Source organism: Diplotaxodon limnothrissa, linkage group LG15 (genome assembly GCF_057381915.1).
Source record: "Diplotaxodon limnothrissa isolate DT_005_m linkage group LG15, D_limnothrissa_male_GT1.1, whole genome shotgun sequence".
Taxonomy (NCBI): Eukaryota; Metazoa; Chordata; class Actinopteri; order Cichliformes; family Cichlidae; genus Diplotaxodon; species Diplotaxodon limnothrissa.
In genome coordinates this window covers 24866323-24887441 of record NC_140610.1, presented here as the reverse complement: position 1 = coordinate 24887441, position 21119 = coordinate 24866323, and the positions used below count along the sequence as shown (strand labels likewise).

Genomic DNA, 21119 nt, shown 5'->3' with positions numbered 1-21119 from the left:
AGAGGGAACAGCCACAATCATAATGATAATAATAGTAATAATAATAAAATATAATTATATTTAAAAAATATTCAATTGTTTTGGCCTGTGTTTGCTTCCGTACCTCTCATGGATGCAGATAACAACGCCTTTTAAATATTTTGAATCCTGAAATGTTTGTGGCTGGTGATGTCGTTTTTTTTTTTTAATTTTGAAAATCACCAGTCACGATCTCCTCCTGTCAGCTAACTCCAACATGGACTGACGGACATCCAGCAGTCTGTCCATGACCTCAATCCAACACAGGATGTTGAATTGCCCAAGAAAGTGCTGATTATACAATGGATAAAGACCGGAGTCATCACTCTCATTGTCTCCATTGCAAACCTCATAAAAGAATACACAATGTGAGTGCAGACATGTGTACATCTTTTTCTTATGTTTCCAAAGAATCTACACCAGAGGTTCTTAAACTATTTAAGTCTAAAAAAAAGGATCCATAATCTACCTTTGTTGGAAATTTACCATACAGTTAAGACTCCAAGAATACTTCTAGGATTCGGATCATAGTTTAAGAACCACTGGTCTTTGTCATGTTAACCAGCAAACCAAATTGACATGGAGGATAATAATTATATTTATTCACAGAGCATGTCTCTAAACGTATGTTATCAACTTCTTTCCACAAGCAACAAAACAAGCAGATCATGCACGTGTACATGAAAAGTTGTTGACAACAACTTAGGACAATGAACAAAAAGTTTCCATGTACACGAGGGACCACAGACTGTTTTTAAAGAAATATTTTAAAATGATATTCTTCAGGTTGGGGTGCTTATTTATGATGCTCTAGCTTGCTATCAAGATAATACACAAAGATGTTGACTCTAACTTGGTGCTACAAAAAAGGCATTCAGTCACAATATGGCTTTAAATAGCTGAATATAAACACAACTGTCTGTCTGCCTCAGGCACAAAAGCAGAGACAAATCTGTTTCTATAACAGGAAGTGTAACTTTGTTCCTGACAAATGAGAATAACGGTTTTCAGTAATTTCTTTCTTGTCAATAAATCCCACACAAAGCTCCCAAGTGGTTTATATTTTTCAAAGTGATTGAGTAATTTCCAAAAACAGCTGTTCAAAGCTGAAGATTTTGGCGAACATACAGGAAAGCACACATTTGGGACTATATTTAGAGGCAGATTAACACAAATATGGTGCCCATGTTTGCCAGAATCAAAAACTGAGTCCATCAGTGTTCCGAGGTCTACAGTGGAGCTCTATAGCAAATAGAAATATTAAAGAAGGTGACTTATTACCAGAAGGAAACATCTGCTGTTAGTTTGGGTCTTTTTGTGGGATTGGTTGACTGTAAAGAAAAATGCACGATAAACCTCTGCATGTAACAAACAGGTGGAAAAACTGTGTCTAGTTCTTAATCTTTTCATGCTGCAGGAAGTTTATCAGCACATGTTCGCAGCGGGTAACCTGAGCTCCGGAGTTTGTGATCATCTCATCAACCTTTCCAGCTGCACGGATTAAAAAAATCTAAATACAGATGATCTAGCTACAGTTTATAGATTAGCCGGGATTTCTAGACCACCAACCAGTTGTTTTTATGTTAGTGTGGGGGAGGGGTGAAGAATATCACTGTAAAATATTGTCGTGAAGCCAAGACCTGGGGGGTCAAGGCTTGACCGGGGAAGGTTACAGGACGTTAAAAATGGAGGAACCACCAACCTGGTGAATCAATTCAAGGGCCGCGTGGGGGAGGGGGCCGCTGCTTCTGTTTCCGAACGGGGGGTATCACAGCCAAAAACTACCCGACAAACTTCAGCTTTTAATCCAGACACACACTGTTACCATCCACACGCACATTCATCCACATTTTAAACACATCCAGGGCTCGGTTCTAAACTGATTTTATTCTGCAGTTCTTGCTCTGAAATGGGACTGTTTGGAGCCGAGCCCTTCCCGTTTGGAGGCTTCTTTGTGTTCAAGGTGTTTCAGCCTTTAAGTCCGGCCCTAGCATCAAACTATTGTGGAATATATGTGACCCATTACTGTGCCGTGACCCCTGGAAAGGCAGCCAGGGCCCCCCGTTGGGACATTAAAGACAGAGAGGGGGTCTCAGGAGGTCAGAAAGTCTCTTGGAAAGGAGAGAAGAAGAAACTTTCCTTCTTTCTTTTTTAACTGTGCTTTCTTCTGCTTTTATTCTGGGATGATCCAGATTTCAGTGCAGCCAGTTGTCTCCTGTCCTAACCTCTGAAACCTCTGGAAAATAACGCGAAACTCATATTTTGTCTTTCCGTTCCATCAGGAGAAAAGACGTAGGGAGGGCTTTTTCCTCCCTCCTTTTTTCCTCTTCTACTTTTTTAAAACTGGAGGAATGTAATCTGTAGTAAAATGCAGTCGGGGATTTCGAGCAACGGCGCCACCTGGCGTTAAAAACTTAGACTGCATTTAATTTTAATCACATTTTTTTCCTTTCAACATTTAAGAACAAGACTGCTTTGGTTTTCAATTACAGGAAAAAGGTGATGATATTCTCACCGTATATCTGATTTTTTTTTTTGTTAATCACCAACATGAAGCCACATCTAACTACACAATTAAATCTGAGCTGCATTCGTGCTCTCATTAAAGTTGAACTTCACGGTTTGACATGCTTCGAAAACAAAAGTAATAATACAAAAACCCTCCCGTCTAGAAACTCAAACTCAATGTATTTCAAGCTGGGGTCGTTTTTCTCTTCAAGCAGAAATTCTTGATGGAAAAGTGAATCACTGGATCACAAAAAATCATCAAACAGAAGTTAAAATCAGAAGTTCAAACAAATCAATCCACAGGTACACATTTGCTTCAGTGATTTTTTTTATTCATTTAGACTAAAAGTGCAGCTACACACAGCAGGCAGAGGAGAGACAGAGGTGAGAGGAGGTGGAAGAATTCAGATGTGTTGAATTAAAAGAAGTGGAGGAGGAGGAGCGGCTTTACCTTGCTCCTGGGCCTGAGAGGAGGACAGCAGCAGTGCCAGGACGGCAGCAACCGCTGCCAGAGAGAGCCTGCTCTTCATCTTCGGCTCCGCTGGTCTCAGCAGTGCATGAATGAAACTGCGAGAGGAACCAAGGAGGCAGTTAAACTCCCTCAGGGCTTCATAAGACTGTTAATCCTATCTGAACGAGAACCTCGGAGCTCATTAATCTTCATTCAAATCTACATCAGGCTGAAAAGTTATCAGAATACGCCGCTTTGGAGAGAGGAATGAGTCTGAAAGTCATCCTGACGCTTGAAAAAGTTCCACAAGCAGCGACAAAAGACTTACACGACAAACTTCATATGTATAAATGTGTAAAACTCGCCAAAATCTACATATTGAAACTTTTAAAACTTCCGACAAAAATCCCACAAAAGCAAATCATTAGCTCATCTTTCCCCGTAAAATTCCGTTTTTCCACTTTCTAAAGGAGCTCGAGTTATTGTTGCATTAACTCTGCAGACTCCAATCAAGTATTTCATATCTCCGCCTGATGAAAATGACCCACTCTAACGGGCACAAAGTCTTTCCATTTTATCTTAATGGCGAGTTGAGCCGTAGCGCCGTGCACAATTACGCACGGCAATGTCGAGAAAGAATCCACGCATTCACAAAATAGTCCAAATAAATATAGAAATGAATGGAATATTATTGAATTCAGATAACTCAACATTTAAACCTGAAAAAAGCCTGTAATAAGTCGTGACAAAAATAATCCCCCACAGATGGTACCAAAAATGTAAAAACCATGCACGACTGACCTATAGAGATGGCTGGCTGAATTTTAGTTTTGCTTAAAAAGAAAAAAAATTAAAAGGATAAAGGTTTCGCTGTAGACCCCCAGCCCGACACAGGGGAGAGTGAGGTGGTACGGAGTTGAAGTCAGGGCGCTCCGCGGATTTCTGCTTCCCAGACGCGTCGGCGAGCCTCCTTCCAAGTGGGAAGAGTCTCCACACAATCTGCTACTTAACAGGGGGGCTGCTCCCAGCTCTGCCTACCCCGCCGCGAGCTCTTACGACATCCAGCCGGGCCAAAAGTGATGTGTAACCTCTGAAAATGCAGCACGGAAGGACTCACACACTCGGAAACTTTTACATAGTTTTCTGCATTCCTTTCCGGTGATGAAGGGCTTCTGTGCGTCTCGGCCGCAAGGAGACAGCAGCAGAGCGGGGTCGCGGGGGATTAGTGGGGGAAAACTGTCAGAGGTTTTTACCCACTTTAAATTTTGTGAATCAACGGGAAAATATTACACAGTCTAGTAAACGAAACCCCGCGTCAGTCTTTTCCTTTTTAATCTGGAGTCCAGGGCCGGAACTGAAGTTTCTGGGGTCCTGGCAGGAGCTCACTAAACTGGAGCAGCTGCTTCAACTCAGTTCCACTCTGTGATCTGAAAGGTTACTCATAATATAAAGAATATACATGCAGTGTCTTAAAGGAAGTCCAGATATTTATTATATTTTTTAAAAGGACAGGATGTAGATTTTACTATAATAGCTCCAAAGTTGATCTGTGGCTTCCAGCATTCATCTGTTTTTAAGGTATCCAAAATAAATTGTTACATTATCAAGACTCCACTGTATGATACTGGCAACTCTGGTGTGCAGAGGCAAAATGACCCCAAAATTATTAACTTCCCCCAAATGATTACATGTTCATACACTCCACTTAGACCATCATTGATTTTAGTCTTACACAGCACCCTATGAGTCCTAAAATATTAGGGCACTGAGGGATGGTACCACCAGTACTTCCAACTGAACCTATAATTTGGTACAGTAGATACCACAAAATACAGTAACTGACAATTTGTCAAAGCACATAAAAAAAATCCACCCTTATTTCTAAAGTTTCTGCTCCCAAAATTTGTTAAAGTAACTCTGAAATTGCTTGGCTGTTGTAATCCTTTGTTATGGGGCCTCTTTAATTATTATTTTTTAAACCCAACTGTCAAAACTTTCTCAAATTCAACGCAGCAACCTGAGTTATGATTTTCTGAACATTGATATTTTCCAACTTTTAAGGGTATCAATTAAATTATTTTTGCTATCTTTTCCAAAAATATCCAAGTTTTCACAATTTTAAAGGTACAGTGTGTAAAACCTCACCAATGGACAAAAGACTGCAATCAACTGAGTTCTGTTTTTTTAACTCCTCCCATTTCAACAACAACAGAATCCTAACTACAGTGGTTGCTGTAGCTCAAACAAGTCTGGCCACTGTTCATCTGTAGTGAGTGTAGGCTGTCAGCACACTGTTTACCTCAGCTGTCATTATGCTGGGTTTCCACATCAATTTACTCTGGAGTGTGCTTTTACATTTTGAATAAGAGTCGATGATTAAGAAAAGCTCAGTTCTGTCCAGTGATAGCAGTAAGGTGTCATTGGAGGAGAGTGGGGATGTCCTGAACTTTTCTGAATTAACTCTCATATAATGTGAGAATGCAGTGTATATATGAGAGGAAAAGTGTGATTTAATAAAAAAATATTAACTGGCGAAATGTTAACTTACAACCAGCTGTGGTTGTTGTTGCTTAGCCGGCCCATAGCTGTCTGCAGACGGCAGGGTTGAATGTCTATTCTACTGACGATAAGTACTTTTGACTATGTTGGCAATAAATGATCACGAGCTGAATGTTGATGGAAAAAGACTAATCTCCATGTTCACTATTTCCATATGAAGGAGTTATTATTTACACTCATCCAACTCACAAAATACACGAGAACTGCATATTTTACCTTATGTTTAAATGTTATTTTGCTGTTGCTACTGTTATTGTATTATTGTAAGGTGACCTTGAGGGTCTTAAAGGTGCCTATAAATAAAATGTATTATTAATATTGTTATTAGTAATAGTAGTTGTAGTAGTAGTAGTAGTATATTTTTCTAGTTTGATTAACGATAACAGACATAATCTAAAGTTTTTATTTGATACCAACAACAAACTTCTTCATCCTCCTCACTTTGCTATCACTCCAATATCTTCTAATGACTGCGAAAAAATTCACCGGCAAGATCAATAGTATCAGATCACAGCTCAAGTCTGTACCCCTTTAACCACCCAAGTCACTCACCCATTTCTGTTGTCTGAGTTCAAACCATTTCTTCAATAGCTCTTTTGGATATAGTCTCACATATCCGCACTTTACCCTGCCAAACCGACATTATGCCTCCTAAATTCATTAAAGAGTTTCTCCCTGTCATCTCCTCCAGCTTCTCTCTATTGTCAATCAGTCCCTTTTTATCAGTCAGTTCCAGATTACTTTAAAACAGCCGGCATCTTTCCTCTACTAAAAAAACCCTCCTTAGATCCCACTGTTTAAAACAATTAAAGGCAAATTTCCAAACTCTCATTTATTTCCAAACTCCTTGAGAAAGTTTATGCTTGTCAGCTCCTTCAGATTGTTGAAGGAAACATCTTTGATAAATTCCAATGCGGTTACAGACATTATTGAAAATTACTAACGGCAACCTTATGCGCTCGGATGAGGCTGAACATCCCATTTTAGTCCTGCTCGGCTTATCTGAAGCCTTTGATACTGTTGATCATGCTACTCTTATTAGCAGACTACAAAACTGGGTTGGCATCAGTGGCACTGCTCTCAAATGGTTTTCTTCATACTTATCAAACAAATATTTCAGAATTCATATTAATCGATGTATATTGTAATCTGTAATGCTCGTATGTGGAGTGCCCCAGGGCTCAATCCATGGACCAGTTCTGTTTCTTTTATATATGTTACCGCTGAGCCAACAAATTGATGGTTTTATTGGAATCTCCTACCACTACTATGCAGATGACACACAGTGACATTTTTCTGTCGAGCTCAACAACCTCTCCTGTCTCCTGTTTTGATTTTGTTTTTTGCCATTATTAATGGGATCTATTCTAATTCTCAGTTCCTGTAGACCTGAGGTTCCAGTGCTCAGCCCAGGCAGCTAAGGCAGGTATTCAGTACAACGGCCCCCTCACCAATAATATACAATCATCTGCTAAAAACCTCGGTATCACTTTTGATCAGCAGCTGAATTTTGAAAATCATATCTCAAAGATCACCCAGTCTTGTTTCCTTCATTTGAGAAATATTGTGAAAATCAAACTTTTAATGTCAGTAAGTCATCTTAAACTTTTAGTACACACTTTGATTATTGCAATTTACTTTTCACATGTGTCTCTCAGTCCACCAAAGCTCATCTTCAATAGGCAGCAGCAAGGCTGCTAACAAAACTAGCTGGCAGTCTCATATTACACCTATCCTTGCATCCCTTCACTGGCTTTCAGTGTAATTCAGGATCTACTATAAAATTCTGTTATAAACTTATATAGCTGCTTATTTACCTGAGCTTCTAACATCTTATCCATGCAGCCGACCTCTCAATCGTCTAACCAGGGCCTTCCTATCCTCGCTGTGATTTTAAAAACAGAGGTGATCTGTGCTTTTGAGGTTGTAGCGCTCAAACTGTGGAACAGCCTTCCTCAGTCAATCAGATCGGTTATTTGTTTTAAGCGAATGCTGAAAACTCTTTTTTATAGAGTTTCATTAATCCGTTCCCTTCATTCGTTGCCATAGTTTGAAACCATGTGTGCATGTATGTGTGTATGTTGGAATAAATGTTTGTCGGTGTGGCTGATTATGTGTGTATTTATGTGTTTGTATGTTTTAACATGTACATTTATCTTCAGTGTGTGGCTCTTATTTGAACTGTGAAGCACTTTGTAACTCTGTGTTTTGAAGAGTGCTATATAAATAACTTTGTTATTATTATTATTTATTTATTTATTTATTTATTTTATGTTTGTTTTAGAGCCTTGGCTTCAGTTCAGGGGCTATATAGTTTGAAGGAGCTATTTATGGTCTTGATATTTAAAGTAACTTGTAAGGTTTACTACATATGTGGTCCATCTCTAGGCAACTACCCAAAACATAATTAGACAGAATGACGGCATTCATCTCCTCCACGTGGAAGCCACGGCAACGTGGCGGCTTCCACAAACCTGCTCCTATGTATTTTTAATAGATTAATTCTAAGTTTACAACTACACATCAGTTTTTAAAAGATGTAAATACACACTAATAAATGGATATTTATGAGCATACAAGCTTTTTTCCTGTTAAATAACAAAAAAACAAAACAGAAAAAGACTCACTGTAACTTTAAGATGAAATAAATCTTAACTCGCAACTAATCTAAAGGTAGTTGTAGAGCCCTCAAATGTATACATGTGAGCTTGTAACAATCCTAACTGATGAAAAACTAGGATTAACATGTTACAAAAAACTTTTGTCTCAAACCAATAAACAATATGACAAAAAGGCAACATAAGAAAATCTGTTACATTTACATGTCACATTGACAGGCATGTGTTGTATTTAGCATATGTAACTAAACAAAAATGCCGTTACGCTTTTTAAAGGACCTAAGAACTGAAGTAAAACCTTCACCAGGAGGGGGCAATGTTTGACCAGTGGATGTCAACCTCCTGCGCCATCTTGTGGAGCAAATTGGTATTACACAAAAGTACAGCCCAGCCCTAGTTTACCTTCATTTGGTATCTTTTAGACACAAAGGTTAAGTGGTTATTTTTACACAATCTGTGTCAAGCTTTTGTTCGGTTCCACTGTGGTGGCCTCTTTTGACACGGGAGCAGCTCAAGGTAGATTTTATTACATTTGGTTACTTTTAAACTATTTTAAACAAAAGGTACAGGAATGGAGTGCAGCAATGTTGTTTAGAAATAAATTGTATTGTGTTATAACCTTAGTGTCTATCATACCACCATTTTTACAACAAAATCAGCTGTTAAATCATGTTCAACGAAATGAAGAATGGACTATTTAGCACCTCCTGGAGGCTGAGAAGCTCTCATCAGCTCAGGAGAACAGCAGCACAGACACATTTCCAACCACCCCTGCTGCTTATTACTTAAATATTTCTCCAGCATTAGTGTTATTTTATGCAGACAGGTAGCAGTTACTCTCTTTGTGTCTCTGTCTGTGGTTTTCAGCACTGTTTAATCACAGAAGCAGCATGTTATCTTTCACAGCAGATTCCTTTCTGTTGGTTTTCATTCAGATGGGAGCTGCAGCTCATCTGGGTACTTTAAAGTGTTAAATGATCTGTGGTGGGTGTGGGCTGATAGCAGAAGTGGCCCGGGGCTGACATGCTCGGGTGAATTAAAACAGACAACAGAGAAGAACCCACCCAACAGAAACTGCAGATGAACGTGAGGTCTGTGCCAAGAGAAACATGTATTCTCAGAAGGTTTCTCATAGTGCTCCCTGCTGGATTCTCCTTTCTCTTATTTTTGCACATATACACGAACACTCCAAACAATATCTCATTATTAAGAAGATTAAATGTCTCATTAATCCTTGCACACAGATTACAGAGGCTTCACTGTCAGTCTGTCCTCAAGTCTCTGTTGATTTATTTGGATATGGCGCCCTCCCCTGGCAGAAGAAAGACATTTTTTGTTGCTTTTGTTCGAAGTTTTCAAATCAGTCAAATATGAGAAAGGCTCCCACATGACCACCCCCAGAATAATTAAGAAAAAGAATAATAACTTTACTGAAGTTTATTTAATGCAAAATTTTACATTCATATTATGAATATTTTCTGAGTTAAATGCCCTCAAAGTACATAGGAGTGGGCTGAAATGCATAAGGACAATGAAAAACAACTGAAAAATAACTTTATGCTCCGTTAAAAACTGCAAATAAATATTACACGCAACCCAAGAGTCACAATGCAAAGACTTAATCTTGCAGTTTGTTTTTATATGAGTATCAGTATCATAGTTTAACAGCTGAACTGCACCCGTTTAACATCTGTGATGCAGAGGAACCGATACTCTGGATGTTTGACCTGCTCTTTGAGAATTCACTGCAGAAAACTTCAAAGTGCATTTTGGACAAACGTTCGAGGGTCATATCACCATGTGGGATAGCTGGCTGAACAAAAGTTAAAGCATATGAAAGGTCTTTTTTTTTTAACATACATTCTGACACCAGGCTCATCGTATAAGCTGCCATGGGTAAAAATACTTTTCAAATACAGTTTTTATAGCATGAAGGCAAACCTTAAATATACTGAAATTAATCAGCTGATTCTGCGACGGTAAAATTACAAACCCTTAAAAATGTAGTTTTTGTCAATAGTGTAGTACCTGCCTTATCCCTTTGGGGACGCTGCTCCTTTTTCATCGCCTCCTAAAGGTAGCCGATATCTCGTTGTCTCTGTGGGGTGAAAGGTCACGCTACAGTGAGCCAAGATGACAACTCTGCGGCCGTTTACATGCGATGATTTGTTTAAATTCAACAATATGTGAGTAGGGTTTCGTTCTTTTAGCACATAAGCTGTAATTTAACGCTGTTTCTGGTGTGACTGATGGGAATGGATGCAGCTTGTGTGTTCGGTGTGCGGCTGCGCCATTCCTGACCAAACTTCATGCAAAAATCACATCATTTAGCGACTCGGGTCATACAGACCTCAACACTTTCAGCATGTTGTTAAACAACCTTCTACGTTTAATAACTGAAAATTATAGTTTTGTTGGCAAAGCTGCTACATACTCGGCACACCGAGACCACGCAGGATTAAGAAGAAGCTGTGTATATATATGTGTGTGTGGAATTAAAGTCTGTGGGTGTAAGTCGAGCAAAGACATGCCGAATTTTCCTATAGACACAACGGAAACATTTAGGCTATTTGCGTAACTTAAATGCCCATATGTGATGCTAAAAATTATAAATTTGCCGTTATTTCTGTTGAGTTTTGTTCGTTTCTCTCCATGTTAGAATAACGAAAGGGCTTGGTAGGAAATGGATAATTGGATGTGAATGTTAACGGCTCATTGATGTTTTTGTGTGTTTTGTCCATCAGAAACCTGGATCCTCTCACAGAGACTGTATCCTTTACCTGTGTTCTGCTTATTTAAGCTTCAGGGCCCACCCGTGGATGGCATCCACATTTAATTACACCGATGCAGTAATAATAAGGAGTACCTGACATTATATAAAGCGTATTTTAAGTGTGTTTCCTCTTACTCTGGATAGTTTTCTTTAACCTTTGACCTCCAGTATGGGATCCCGTTTTACCTGCAGTACCTCGCTCACTGGCCGGAGTACTTTATTGTTGCTGAGGCTCCTGGAGGAGAACTGATGGGCTACAGTAAGTCCTCCTGCCTCCACAGAGGTTAAGGTCATCTTTTAACTGTCGAGAAACCATGCTAGCCTCTAAAATGACATAATAATAAGTCATACAGGAAAATACATATATTTACATCTGACATCTGGGTGTAGTTTGTGGAGAAGGATGGGAGTGTCGGTCTACATATGTTCTGCCTTGTCCAAAATGTGTCCATTCCCCCTCAAACTAAAATCAGAACAAAACTTCTGTGCAGCGATGACACCACAAGGGCAGGGCATGATTCTGATCCTGTTTTGTTTCATATCCAACCTGATTCATGTGCAGCTTTTCCATGTACCACACAAAAAAAGAAAGGTCAGAGCAGCAGGTCATTTTACGGGGAGGCCTTCAAAAAGCCTAGAATAACAGAGGGCTGATCCATGGAAAGATGAGCCCTAACCTGACTGCTCTGTGATGCTGTGAAACTCTCTCACACATTTATTGAGTTGTAAACGTCCAAAGACTGCCTCCTTACCTGTTCAAAGGTTTGGAGACAGGCTACAGATGACTCCTCCAAAGGAAGTGTGTTATGGATGACTAAAGCTAATTATGCATTGATTCATTTATTTGTACAGCATGTGGTGCCGTTTCATTCTGACATGATTTAGACACTGAAGGTGGCGCGCTGAGCAGACCTGCAGCTATACGCAAGCCTGTTTGAACAGAGGGTGCAGATTTAGAACAGATCCTGGACAGTTTAAAATAAACCCTGTGACTCTCGCCTGAGTCTGAGGTCATGTGGAACTTTCTTGCAGTTATGGGGAAGGCGGAGGGATCTGTGGCTCGCGAGGAGTGGCACGGCCACGTCACCGCTCTGTCCGTGGCCCCGGAGTTCAGACGGCTTGGCCTGGCCGCCAAACTCATGGAAATGCTGGAGGAGATCTCAGAGAGGTTCGTATCAGGACTGGGATGAAAACTGTGCGAGCCTATCCCTCACATTTTCAAATCTCTTGATTTTTGACGTCTGTGACTTTGACCTGTTGTAGGAAAGGCGGATTCTTCGTGGATCTGTTCGTACGAGTGTCCAACCAGGTGGCAGTGAACATGTACAAACGTCTGGGCTACAGCGTGTACAGGACAGTCATAGAGTATTACTCTGCCAGCAATGGAGAGCCAGATGAAGATGCTTATGGTAAGATCGCAGCAGAGTCATTTTATCTCAGAAAGGTTTCTAACTGCATCTGCAGCCAATCAGAAAGTTGCTTCCTTTATTGCCTTCCCCAGCTGTTAAACTCACAGCTGATGTGATTTGCACAGAGACGTTACCATAGCAATGAGCAATATTAAAACGATCCAGGAGACTTGAATTGGTGCACAGATGTACGGCAGCTTTTAGCATCATCATGAATTATTCTGACCTCTGCAGCAGGATGTAAACAACTGATTTTTATGATCTGCATGAAGCAACATGTATCTGAACTGTATTCGAGTGCATTTGACCCCCAAAAGTGCCTCAAACCACCAACCAACTACAGGTCATCTACTAACCTTGGAGATAGTCGATGACGTGCTCTACCTCCCGAGCCACAGCCACCCAAATTTGTTTTCAAATTGGTAAGGACTTGAATATCTCTCATGTGACAGATGTTCCACATGGGGGTCTGTCTCAAGTTCAACCTCTCTTGAGAAATTTGACACTCGTTCAGGTTCATCTCCTCTGTCAGTGCGCCCCAGGGTGGCTGTGGCTACAATGTAGCTTGCCATCACCAGTGTGTGAATGGGTGGATGGCTGGATGTGTAAAGTGCTATACAAATACAGGCCATTACCATTAGCCCCGGTATGCTGTACAGTGTTCCATCATCAGATGTTTTATCGTTTTCCGATTGCTGTCAGTCTGACCGGTGTGGATCTTAAACGTTGGTGCACTGACAGAATACTTAAACTTTTAATTTAACTGCTGATGTTAGTTTTGAAACAGCTGAAACAACAGTGAGAGACTCTAATACAGCCCCGTTCAGCTCACCGACAGCTCTGTGCCTTCTGCTCTAAACTTAAAATAAATTTACATGGTTTTTATTAATTTACGAAGTGTGTTACTAAAGGACAAAACCTGCTGCCTTTCACCTTCAGACATGAGGAAAGCTCTGTCCAGAGACACGGAGAAGAAGTCGATCATCCCACTGCCGCACCCCGTCAGACCCGAGGACATCGAATAACAGCAGACTGTGGCTCTCTGACTCTGTGATACTCGTACATTGATAAACTGTCATTCCTCAGAGAGCCACTGGTCCTACAAAGAGTTTCATCTACTGTAAATATTAAATGAACATTTAGAAAAAGAACACACAACACGTGACTTTGAGCTGATGTTTGTGTAATCGCACAAAGAAAACATACAATAAAGACTCGTTTAAAAAAAATAAAAATAAAAAAATACTAGAAAAATCCAGACTGTCTGCTCCCTTCGAGTCCCTGAGCGGGGAATTTACTCTTTATCTTCCTCGCTGCTCCTGCTCTCCTTCCTCTCTCCACCTTTCTCCTCCTCCTCACTCTCGCTGCTGCTGCTGTCGTTGTCGTCGTCTCTGTCGTCGTACGTTTTCTCCTGTTCAGTCTCAGCCGCAGTTTCTCTGCTGGACGCAGTCGTCAGCCGATTCTCAGGAGAAGCTGCCGCCTCCACAGACTGTTTTGTTGTCTCTTCAGCTGCCGGCGGACCATTTTCTGGAAGCGTCTCGTCGTCTTCTGTGATGACCTGCTGCTTCTTCCACATCTTGGCCATGGCGAGCAGCTTGAGGTTGGGCTGATTGGCGGCGTCCTCTGGAAAGATGTAATCGTAGTACTCTTCCCAGCCAGCGTCCGACTGATGGGATGGAATTATATCAGGACAAATAAGAACGATCCAATTATTGTAAATTAGGTTTTTAATTAATCCATTAGTTATTTTTGTGTATATAAAAAAAAAAAATCAGTATTTGAGAAAACATTTCTGGTGGCTGTCACCATCCAGCTGTGACATTGTCCATCTCTTACCCCATCCTCGGCAGTCAGCTTCCTCCTCTTCTTCACCTTCTCCGGCAGCAGCTTCCTCACCCGCTCTCTAGTGCTGTCTGTGCCGAACTCCTTCTCGAAGTCTCTCCAGGACTCGAGCAGCATCAGCCTCTCCTCCTTCTCCTCGCAATTCCTCATGCTCCTATTGGCCTCCTCATAGATCTGCCGGCACTTCTGCAGTCGGTCGGGGCCGTCCACCGACAGCTCGAACTTGGCGTAGCTGATCCAAACCTGCAGGAGAAGAAGACGGTAAGCACAGAGCTTGATGGCTGGCAGGTCACACGAAAGCCATGAAATATTTTTACTATAGACAGTTTGTTAGATCTGGGATCAGGTTTGTGGAGTGCAGCTCTCACCTTGACGTGCTGAGTGCGCTGCAGTAGCCTTTTGTAAAGGTTTCTGGTGTTTTCAAACTCTTCCTGCTCAATCTCAAAGTCGATATAGGACTTCCACAGAACCTGCGGGCATAACAGACGTGAGTGCACTGAATTCATCAGCAGGGCAGCAATGTCAAGCGTGAGATAAGAAGTCGAACATATTTCAGTGAAAATGAAGCTACGGGAAGGTTTTTAAAAGAAATTAAAATAAAGGATCATTTTACAAAATGTTACGATTTTTAAACAGAAACCTAGCTTGACTTTGATCTCACTTTGCTTCATGAACACTAATCCAGGATTACATGAAGCTGCCTATCAACTGTTTAGTCTGGGTTCCTGTCCTATGAATGGAGTACACTGTAGGAGATGGATTACTGTGACAGTAAAAACTGATGATGAAATGTGATGTTCACAAAAATCACAATAAGAAGCTTTAAAAACAGTCGAATAAGTTCAAAACCTGAACACCACACTTGAGTGCGTCACTGTGACGCACCCACTGTATCTCACTCACCAGGCTTCTTCTCCTCTTCCTTCACATGACCCCTGATTTAAAAGTATTCCAAAAATAGGTAAGAAGGCATTTCTTTTCCTCCCATCATTAAAATGCTATTTAACTTTCGCCACCAGGGGGCAGCATTTGTGTGAGAGGTTTCCAGTTACCTCTGGCATGTCCAGCCGTGGCTGCCCGATGGCGAGTTCGAAGATGGCCCGAGCCCGCTCGATGTCTCCCAGGATTGTCTCCAGTTCAGCAAACTTGATCCAGGTGGTGCAGTTTTCGGGGGTGAACTCGAGGTATTTCTCGTACAGCTTTCTACAGCGGTCGAACTCTCGCAGCTGCAGCTCCAGCTCGATGTAGCCCTTCAGCAGTTTGTTCTTCGGGCATTTCCCGATCGCCGTGCCCTGAGGAGAGAAATACTGATGAGAAGAAAGCGGACACAGACGCTGATGCCATTCTTCCTGTGGAGCCAGTGAGTTACATTCATCTGACTGAACTCGGCATAGAGCAAGAGGGGCACTGGAGGCGAGGAAGAGGAGATGCCTTTGTTCTGCAAAAGTTTTCTTTTTGCAGTTCTCATTCCGTTTTCTTTCGCCTGATTTTAAGTTTTGCTTTTATTACTTTAAAAGACACTTTTTGCTCTACCCCCATCCTCTGCAAAAAGACTGATACAAGAAAGTATGAACGGAAGCTCGTTTTTTAAAAACTACTTATTAAGTCACCCAAAATGTAACATAATACAGCACTCTATGCGTTCAGTTTACATCTGACTGCACAACGTGTGGTGGTTTTGCACGTGCATCTGAGGAATCTTACCATGATCTTTCTGGCTGCCTGCAGGTTCTTCTGTCGGATCTCAAACTGAGCAAAGAGCAGCCAAATCTTAGCAAATGTGAACTGAAACAAAACAACGACAGACACAATCAGGTGAACACCTTTACACAAGAACACCTTTACTATAATGCATGAGTGGTTTCACTGAAGAGGTGCGGCCTTTAATGTGTAAATTACCTTCTTGTGGGGGATGAGTTCCAGACAGGCCTGATAAACCTGCCTCGTTCTCTCGGGATCCTGCCATCACAGAGTTTTGTTTAATCGCACACATCACTGTCAGACGTCTCGTTTTACATTTCTTTACAGCCTGGTTATGTCTGTTGCTTGAGAACATGATTCAGATCTGTGTCCTTTACTTTGTTGGAGGTTAACAAGATGCCGAATGATGGACCCACCTTGACCTCGAGCTCCTCATACAGACCGTAGTTGATCCACAGGTAGATGTATCGCCTCCAGTGTCTCTTCTCCTGGATGGGTGGGATGTTGGCGATGGCTCTTTCATAGACATCTCTCACCGTATCTGCGTCGGCGTCGCTCTCCACCAGACGGAGGTAATCGAACCAGGCGTCGTAGTTGTGTGGATTCGCCTGGGATTATGAGTGTATGATTTATTTTTTTAGCATTTCATTTTCCCCGTAACTTTCCCAAACAGCAGAGTAGGTGACATAAAACCTGCAAGTTAACAATTAAGCGAAAACCCCAAATACGAAGCCTATTTTGTTTCTTACACCAGTACAGAGAAAACAAACCAATCAGGGCGTTAAATCTGTAGACAAGGAAAATGAACCCATCTTCCTCCTTTGTTCCACTTTCTACAGATTTCCAGACGTAATTCCTTAAAACTGATACCTTAACTTCCTCTTCGTACTGGAACCTTCGCTTGCTGACGATGACATCCTCGATTCCTCTGCGGTCTCCAAACTTCTTCTCAAACATGGTGTAGTTTTTGAAGAGCTCCTGTGCCTGATGTTTAGGGATTCTGTCCAAAGCGTACTTATAGATCACCCGGACTCGCTCGAACTGCAAAGGTAGAGAACAAAAGTAAATAAATACATTTCACAATATGATCTCCAACAAAATGAAAGCCAGAAAGAAGTTTGAGAAGTCTGAGCTGCACTCGCCTCCTTCTGAGTCTCCTCAAACCTGGCGAAGGCCACAAAGAGGTTTTCATCTACATGTTCCTCCCCAAAGAACTCCACTGCCCGCTCGTACACCTTCCTGCCGTGGGCGATGTAGCCGTGCTTCTCTTCGAAGCGAGCGTACTTGATCCAGTTTTTCACCTCAGGGTGAACGATGACAAGTGCAGCGACGTTAAGGCAAACGCACCATCACAAAGGTCGTGAGATAAAACAATCAGAATAAAATAATAGCATGAATAAAGTGTTCAGCAACAGTAAAGACAGCTAGATGGAGGTGGAGGATGAAGAAAACTGGGGAGAAATGCTCCAACAGAAGAGATGGTTCTGTGTGGCTTGTGAAGCCCCGACCACACACAGAGACGGGGAACCAGGTGAGGCAAGGAAAAGGCATTCCTCAAGGTTAATCAGTATTTTAGGGTTTATTCTTCCACCTTGAAGGTGAGTTGATAAAAAGTGATATTATAGTTTACATAAACATATAAAGAGGAAGTCTGACAGCAACCTCTGTTGTCTTTCAGAGAACATAATTTGTAGCTTTGAGAAGAAAACAGCCCTGATAATAATGAACTCAGGCTCTGTGGGACGACTCAGACCATCACCCTGATCGCGCTTTTTGTTTCTGTATTTTAAAGTTTTATTATATTGTTTGAATTTAACTGTGGGGAAACAATTCCCAGTATCCTGCATGTTAGTAAAGCAACAAAAGGATATATCGCTCATAAATGGTGCGGGCTTTCTCCACCTCCTTGTAGCGCAGCTCAAAGTTGATGTAAGAGTGCCAGGCCTGCTCTTCAGGCTCCCATTCCATCCATCGCTCAAAGACCTGCCTGCAGCCGGCGATGTTTCCCAGCATCTCCTCCATGTAGGTGTACTTGTACCTGTGCAAAGGAACAGCATTCAAAATATTACACACAGAAGATTTAACAAAAACAGACAACAGATGCACAGCAAAGACTCTCCATCAGAGCTGTACAATCACAAGCAGACTCACACTCACACACGATGCACTTTTCAAAGTTTAAAACACATTGTTTACGTCCGATTACATCTCAGCTACTCTATTGTTAGATAAGCGTCAATAAAGTATCAGCCAACAAATGCATTTATTTAATCTTTAACTACAAAAAAGGACTGAAAATTGTGACTGTGCCACTTGTCAAAGCCTGCTGATATTTTAGAAAACAAAACAATCAAGAAATAAATAAAGCAATTAAATGATTTTTAAGTCCTACCAGAACTGGTTGACTCGGGGGAGGATGGTGATGGCTCTGTCCCAGATGTTGCGGGCATGGTTCACCTGGCGGCTTTTCATCTCTATCTCGGCGTACTTTAGCCACAGAGTGACGTTGCGATGATCGACATCTAGCGCCCGCTCGTAAATGGAACGAGCTCTGAAACGAGGGTAACCGTTGGTGAGGTAAAAGTGGACCATGCAGACACATGGGCATGAGAAATATTTCTAAAAAGTTTACTAAAATGTTAAAAGATGTGATGACCAATTCCACTTATTTCAGTACGACCAAGATTAAGATGTTTGTGATTGGACCCCTGCGAAGTTGTAGCCATTTAATATTCTGACTTTCAGCAGATTTTGCCTCAGTACCTCTGGATCTCCTTCAGACTTTCCTCCCATTGTGCGTATTTGATCCAGTTACTGATGACGGTCCGGTTCTTCCTGATGTTGTCCTCAAAGCTCTGAAAGAAAAAGATATTCGTCATGTCCAAAAACTATAAAAACATATTTGTGTGTGCTGGAAACATCTCAAATTTTCCGGTTAGATTAAAACTACAAACACATTTGTTTAACTAAACATGATTATTAGAGCAAAAGTAAAACAAGAGAGCAACACACTTCAAATATTTTATGCTGGCTTTTTAAAACATAAATAAAGCTGTTAAAAATTCTTGCCGAAAGGGCGGTATGAGTAAGAGCAATGTGAACACTACCAGCAGAGAAAATATGATGGAAGCGCTTACCTTCCTCTTCCTCAGTTTGTAGTCATTGAGCTCCTCCTGATCGGTGATCTTCTGTTTCGGTGGTGGTGGCAGGAGTTCGAGCTCTCTCTCTTTGGCTTCCCTTAGCAGCTGCTCTGCAGTGATCTGAACCTCTGCCGGAGCTTTATTCTTCACCTAAAACACATCACAAAATACAATTAGCGTGAGCATAAAGTTGGTCTTTCTTCTCTTCCCCGCAACTGGTCATAGCAGACAGCTTCTCCCTGAACCTGCTTCTGCTGGTTCCTGTTAAAATAGAGTTCTTCCTCCCCATAGATACCAAGTTCTCCTGATTGTTGGAGTTTTTAATCGCTTATGTTACCTTACAATATAAAGCACCTTGAGGCGACTGTTCCATCATCATCTTATTCTTCTTTTGACTCCTCCCTTTAGGACAGCGGTCCCCAACCCCCGGGCCAGTACTGGTCCGTGAGTCGTTTGGTACCGGGCCACGAGAGTTGAAGCTCAGGTGTGAAATGTATGGTTTTCAGGGTTTTTATCAGTTTTCAGCGTTATTTTGTTATCGTTTTTATCGTTAACTCTGTTTTCCTGGGTCTTTTCAGGTGTGTTATGAATAAATCTTCTTTTTTTCCCCGGTACCGGTACTAGTTTTATTTTGTTGTATTTATCCGCAACACCTTAAGGCCGGTCCGTGAAAATAATGTCGGGCATAAACCGGTCCATGGCTCAAAAAAGGTTGGGGACCGCTGCTTTAGGAGTCACAAATGGCTCATTTATCCCCATTTCACCCTATGCCAGCATCATCCTCTGTCATACCAACCCTCTGTATGTCCTTCTTCACAGCATCCATCCATCTTCCTCTTTTCCTCCTGCCTGCCAGCTCCACCTTCAACATCCTTTGACCAGTATATCCACTAGCCCTCCTCTGCACATGTTGGAACCATCTCTGCCTCTAACTTTGTCTTCAAAGTAACTGGTGAGAGCTGTTTCTGACCTTCAGCTCTGCTTCCTGTGAGTTTCAGTCTCCAAACCGTGCATCACTGCAGGTCTCACTGTCATCTTGTAAGCTTTTCCTTTCTCATTTGCCTCTATCATGTCAGAAATCACCCCTGACATTCCTCTCCACCCTGCTTGCACTCTCTTCTTTACCACTCTTGCGCATTGTCCGTTGCTTTGGATGGTTGATTTCGGATACTCAAACTCATCCACCATCAATTCCTCTACTGCTTTCAGCTTCACTGGTACACCCGTCTCCCTCTCATTTACACACATGTATTCTGTCTTGCTTCCATATACCTCCAGAAGCTCCCTACTCTCAATACAGATCACACTGTCGCCTGCAAACACAATCACAGTCCACACAGTCCTATTACTATAATAGTCATTTTTCAGAAACTGCATACATGTTTAAACACATTTCTAACTTTAAAGACACAAAGGAACGCAAATGTGCCAGATTTTAAATCTTAATATAAACAAGAATAAATTAAGCACACGTAAAACACATGGAAGCCAAAACAAAGCAGAGCGTGGTGAAAGTTTACAGCTAATGTAACTTGTGTGAAACTCAGACCACAGAACTACCTGTTAAGCAGGTAAAATACCCCTAAAACTACTACAGTGTAGCACGTTTTTGTGAGTAACCTTGGCAGTGAAAAGATGAGATTAGATTTTAGTTCTGCTCCGTTAGCCCGAGTTCTATGTTAGCATTAGCCTGGAGCTCTGATACTGCTCTGTTCGCTTACCTTCGCCACCTTCGGTATCCGCTGTTTCCCTGCCGCCGTAGACGCCATTCTGATGGCAGGTTTAACCAACAAACAACGTTAAAAACCTCACTTAAACTGTCCCGACAACTACCGAACGGCGCAAAAAGACAGCGAAACGTTTCCGTCTCACCGAGCGTCAGCCACCATGACAGTAACCACAATGCCCCGCGTAAAAAAAAAAAAAAAAAAAAAAAAAAAAAAACAATGCCCCGCGTCTTCTTCTTTGTCTTTTTGTTCAAAACGCAGACGTGTTGCTGCCATCTACCGTTTGTTCGCCAATGCCATTTTGAATAGTTTATATGTACGTTGTCCGATATAGAGAATATATTCACTATAACGGACTTCAGTTGAGTTCATT

The 21119-nt window shown here is 41.5% G+C and overlaps 3 protein-coding genes across 3 annotated transcripts in view; 1 reads left to right on the top strand and 2 right to left on the bottom strand.

Annotated features, from left to right (window-relative positions):
* col12a1b (collagen, type XII, alpha 1b) overlaps nucleotides 1-3943 on the bottom strand; it is a 150831-nt gene extending 146888 nt beyond the window's left edge. Inside the window, exons 1-2 of the mRNA XM_085372145.1 lie at nucleotides 3779-3943; nucleotides 2978-3093 (exon numbers count right to left, since the gene is read on the bottom strand). Of these exons, the coding sequence (XP_085228271.1) occupies nucleotides 2978-3056 (79 nt within the window). The 5' untranslated portion in view covers nucleotides 3057-3093; nucleotides 3779-3943. The remainder of the gene's footprint in view (nucleotides 1-2977; nucleotides 3094-3778) is intronic.
* A 6305-nt stretch (nucleotides 3944-10248) lies between these two features.
* On the top strand, nucleotides 10249-13703 carry naa20 (N-alpha-acetyltransferase 20, NatB catalytic subunit). Its single transcript, XM_085371815.1, has 6 exons — nucleotides 10249-10340; nucleotides 10899-10923; nucleotides 11096-11186; nucleotides 11960-12095; nucleotides 12191-12336; nucleotides 13276-13703. Exons 1-6 carry the CDS (start codon nucleotides 10288-10290, stop codon nucleotides 13359-13361), a joined length of 537 nt encoding a protein of 178 aa, XP_085227941.1. The 5' UTR covers nucleotides 10249-10287; the 3' UTR covers nucleotides 13362-13703.
* Nucleotides 13557-20905, bottom strand: crnkl1 (crooked neck pre-mRNA splicing factor 1). The gene is made up of 14 exons (XM_085371814.1): nucleotides 20741-20905; nucleotides 19017-19169; nucleotides 18643-18734; nucleotides 18272-18430; nucleotides 17751-17917; nucleotides 17022-17200; nucleotides 16750-16920; nucleotides 16296-16487; nucleotides 16078-16137; nucleotides 15883-15963; nucleotides 15231-15470; nucleotides 14547-14648; nucleotides 14173-14421; nucleotides 13557-14002 (listed from the first exon to the last, which is right to left on the bottom strand). Exons 1-14 carry the CDS (start codon nucleotides 20786-20788, stop codon nucleotides 13631-13633), a joined length of 2265 nt encoding a protein of 754 aa, XP_085227940.1. The 5' UTR covers nucleotides 20789-20905; the 3' UTR covers nucleotides 13557-13630.
* Nucleotides 20906-21119: the final 214 nt, after the last annotated feature.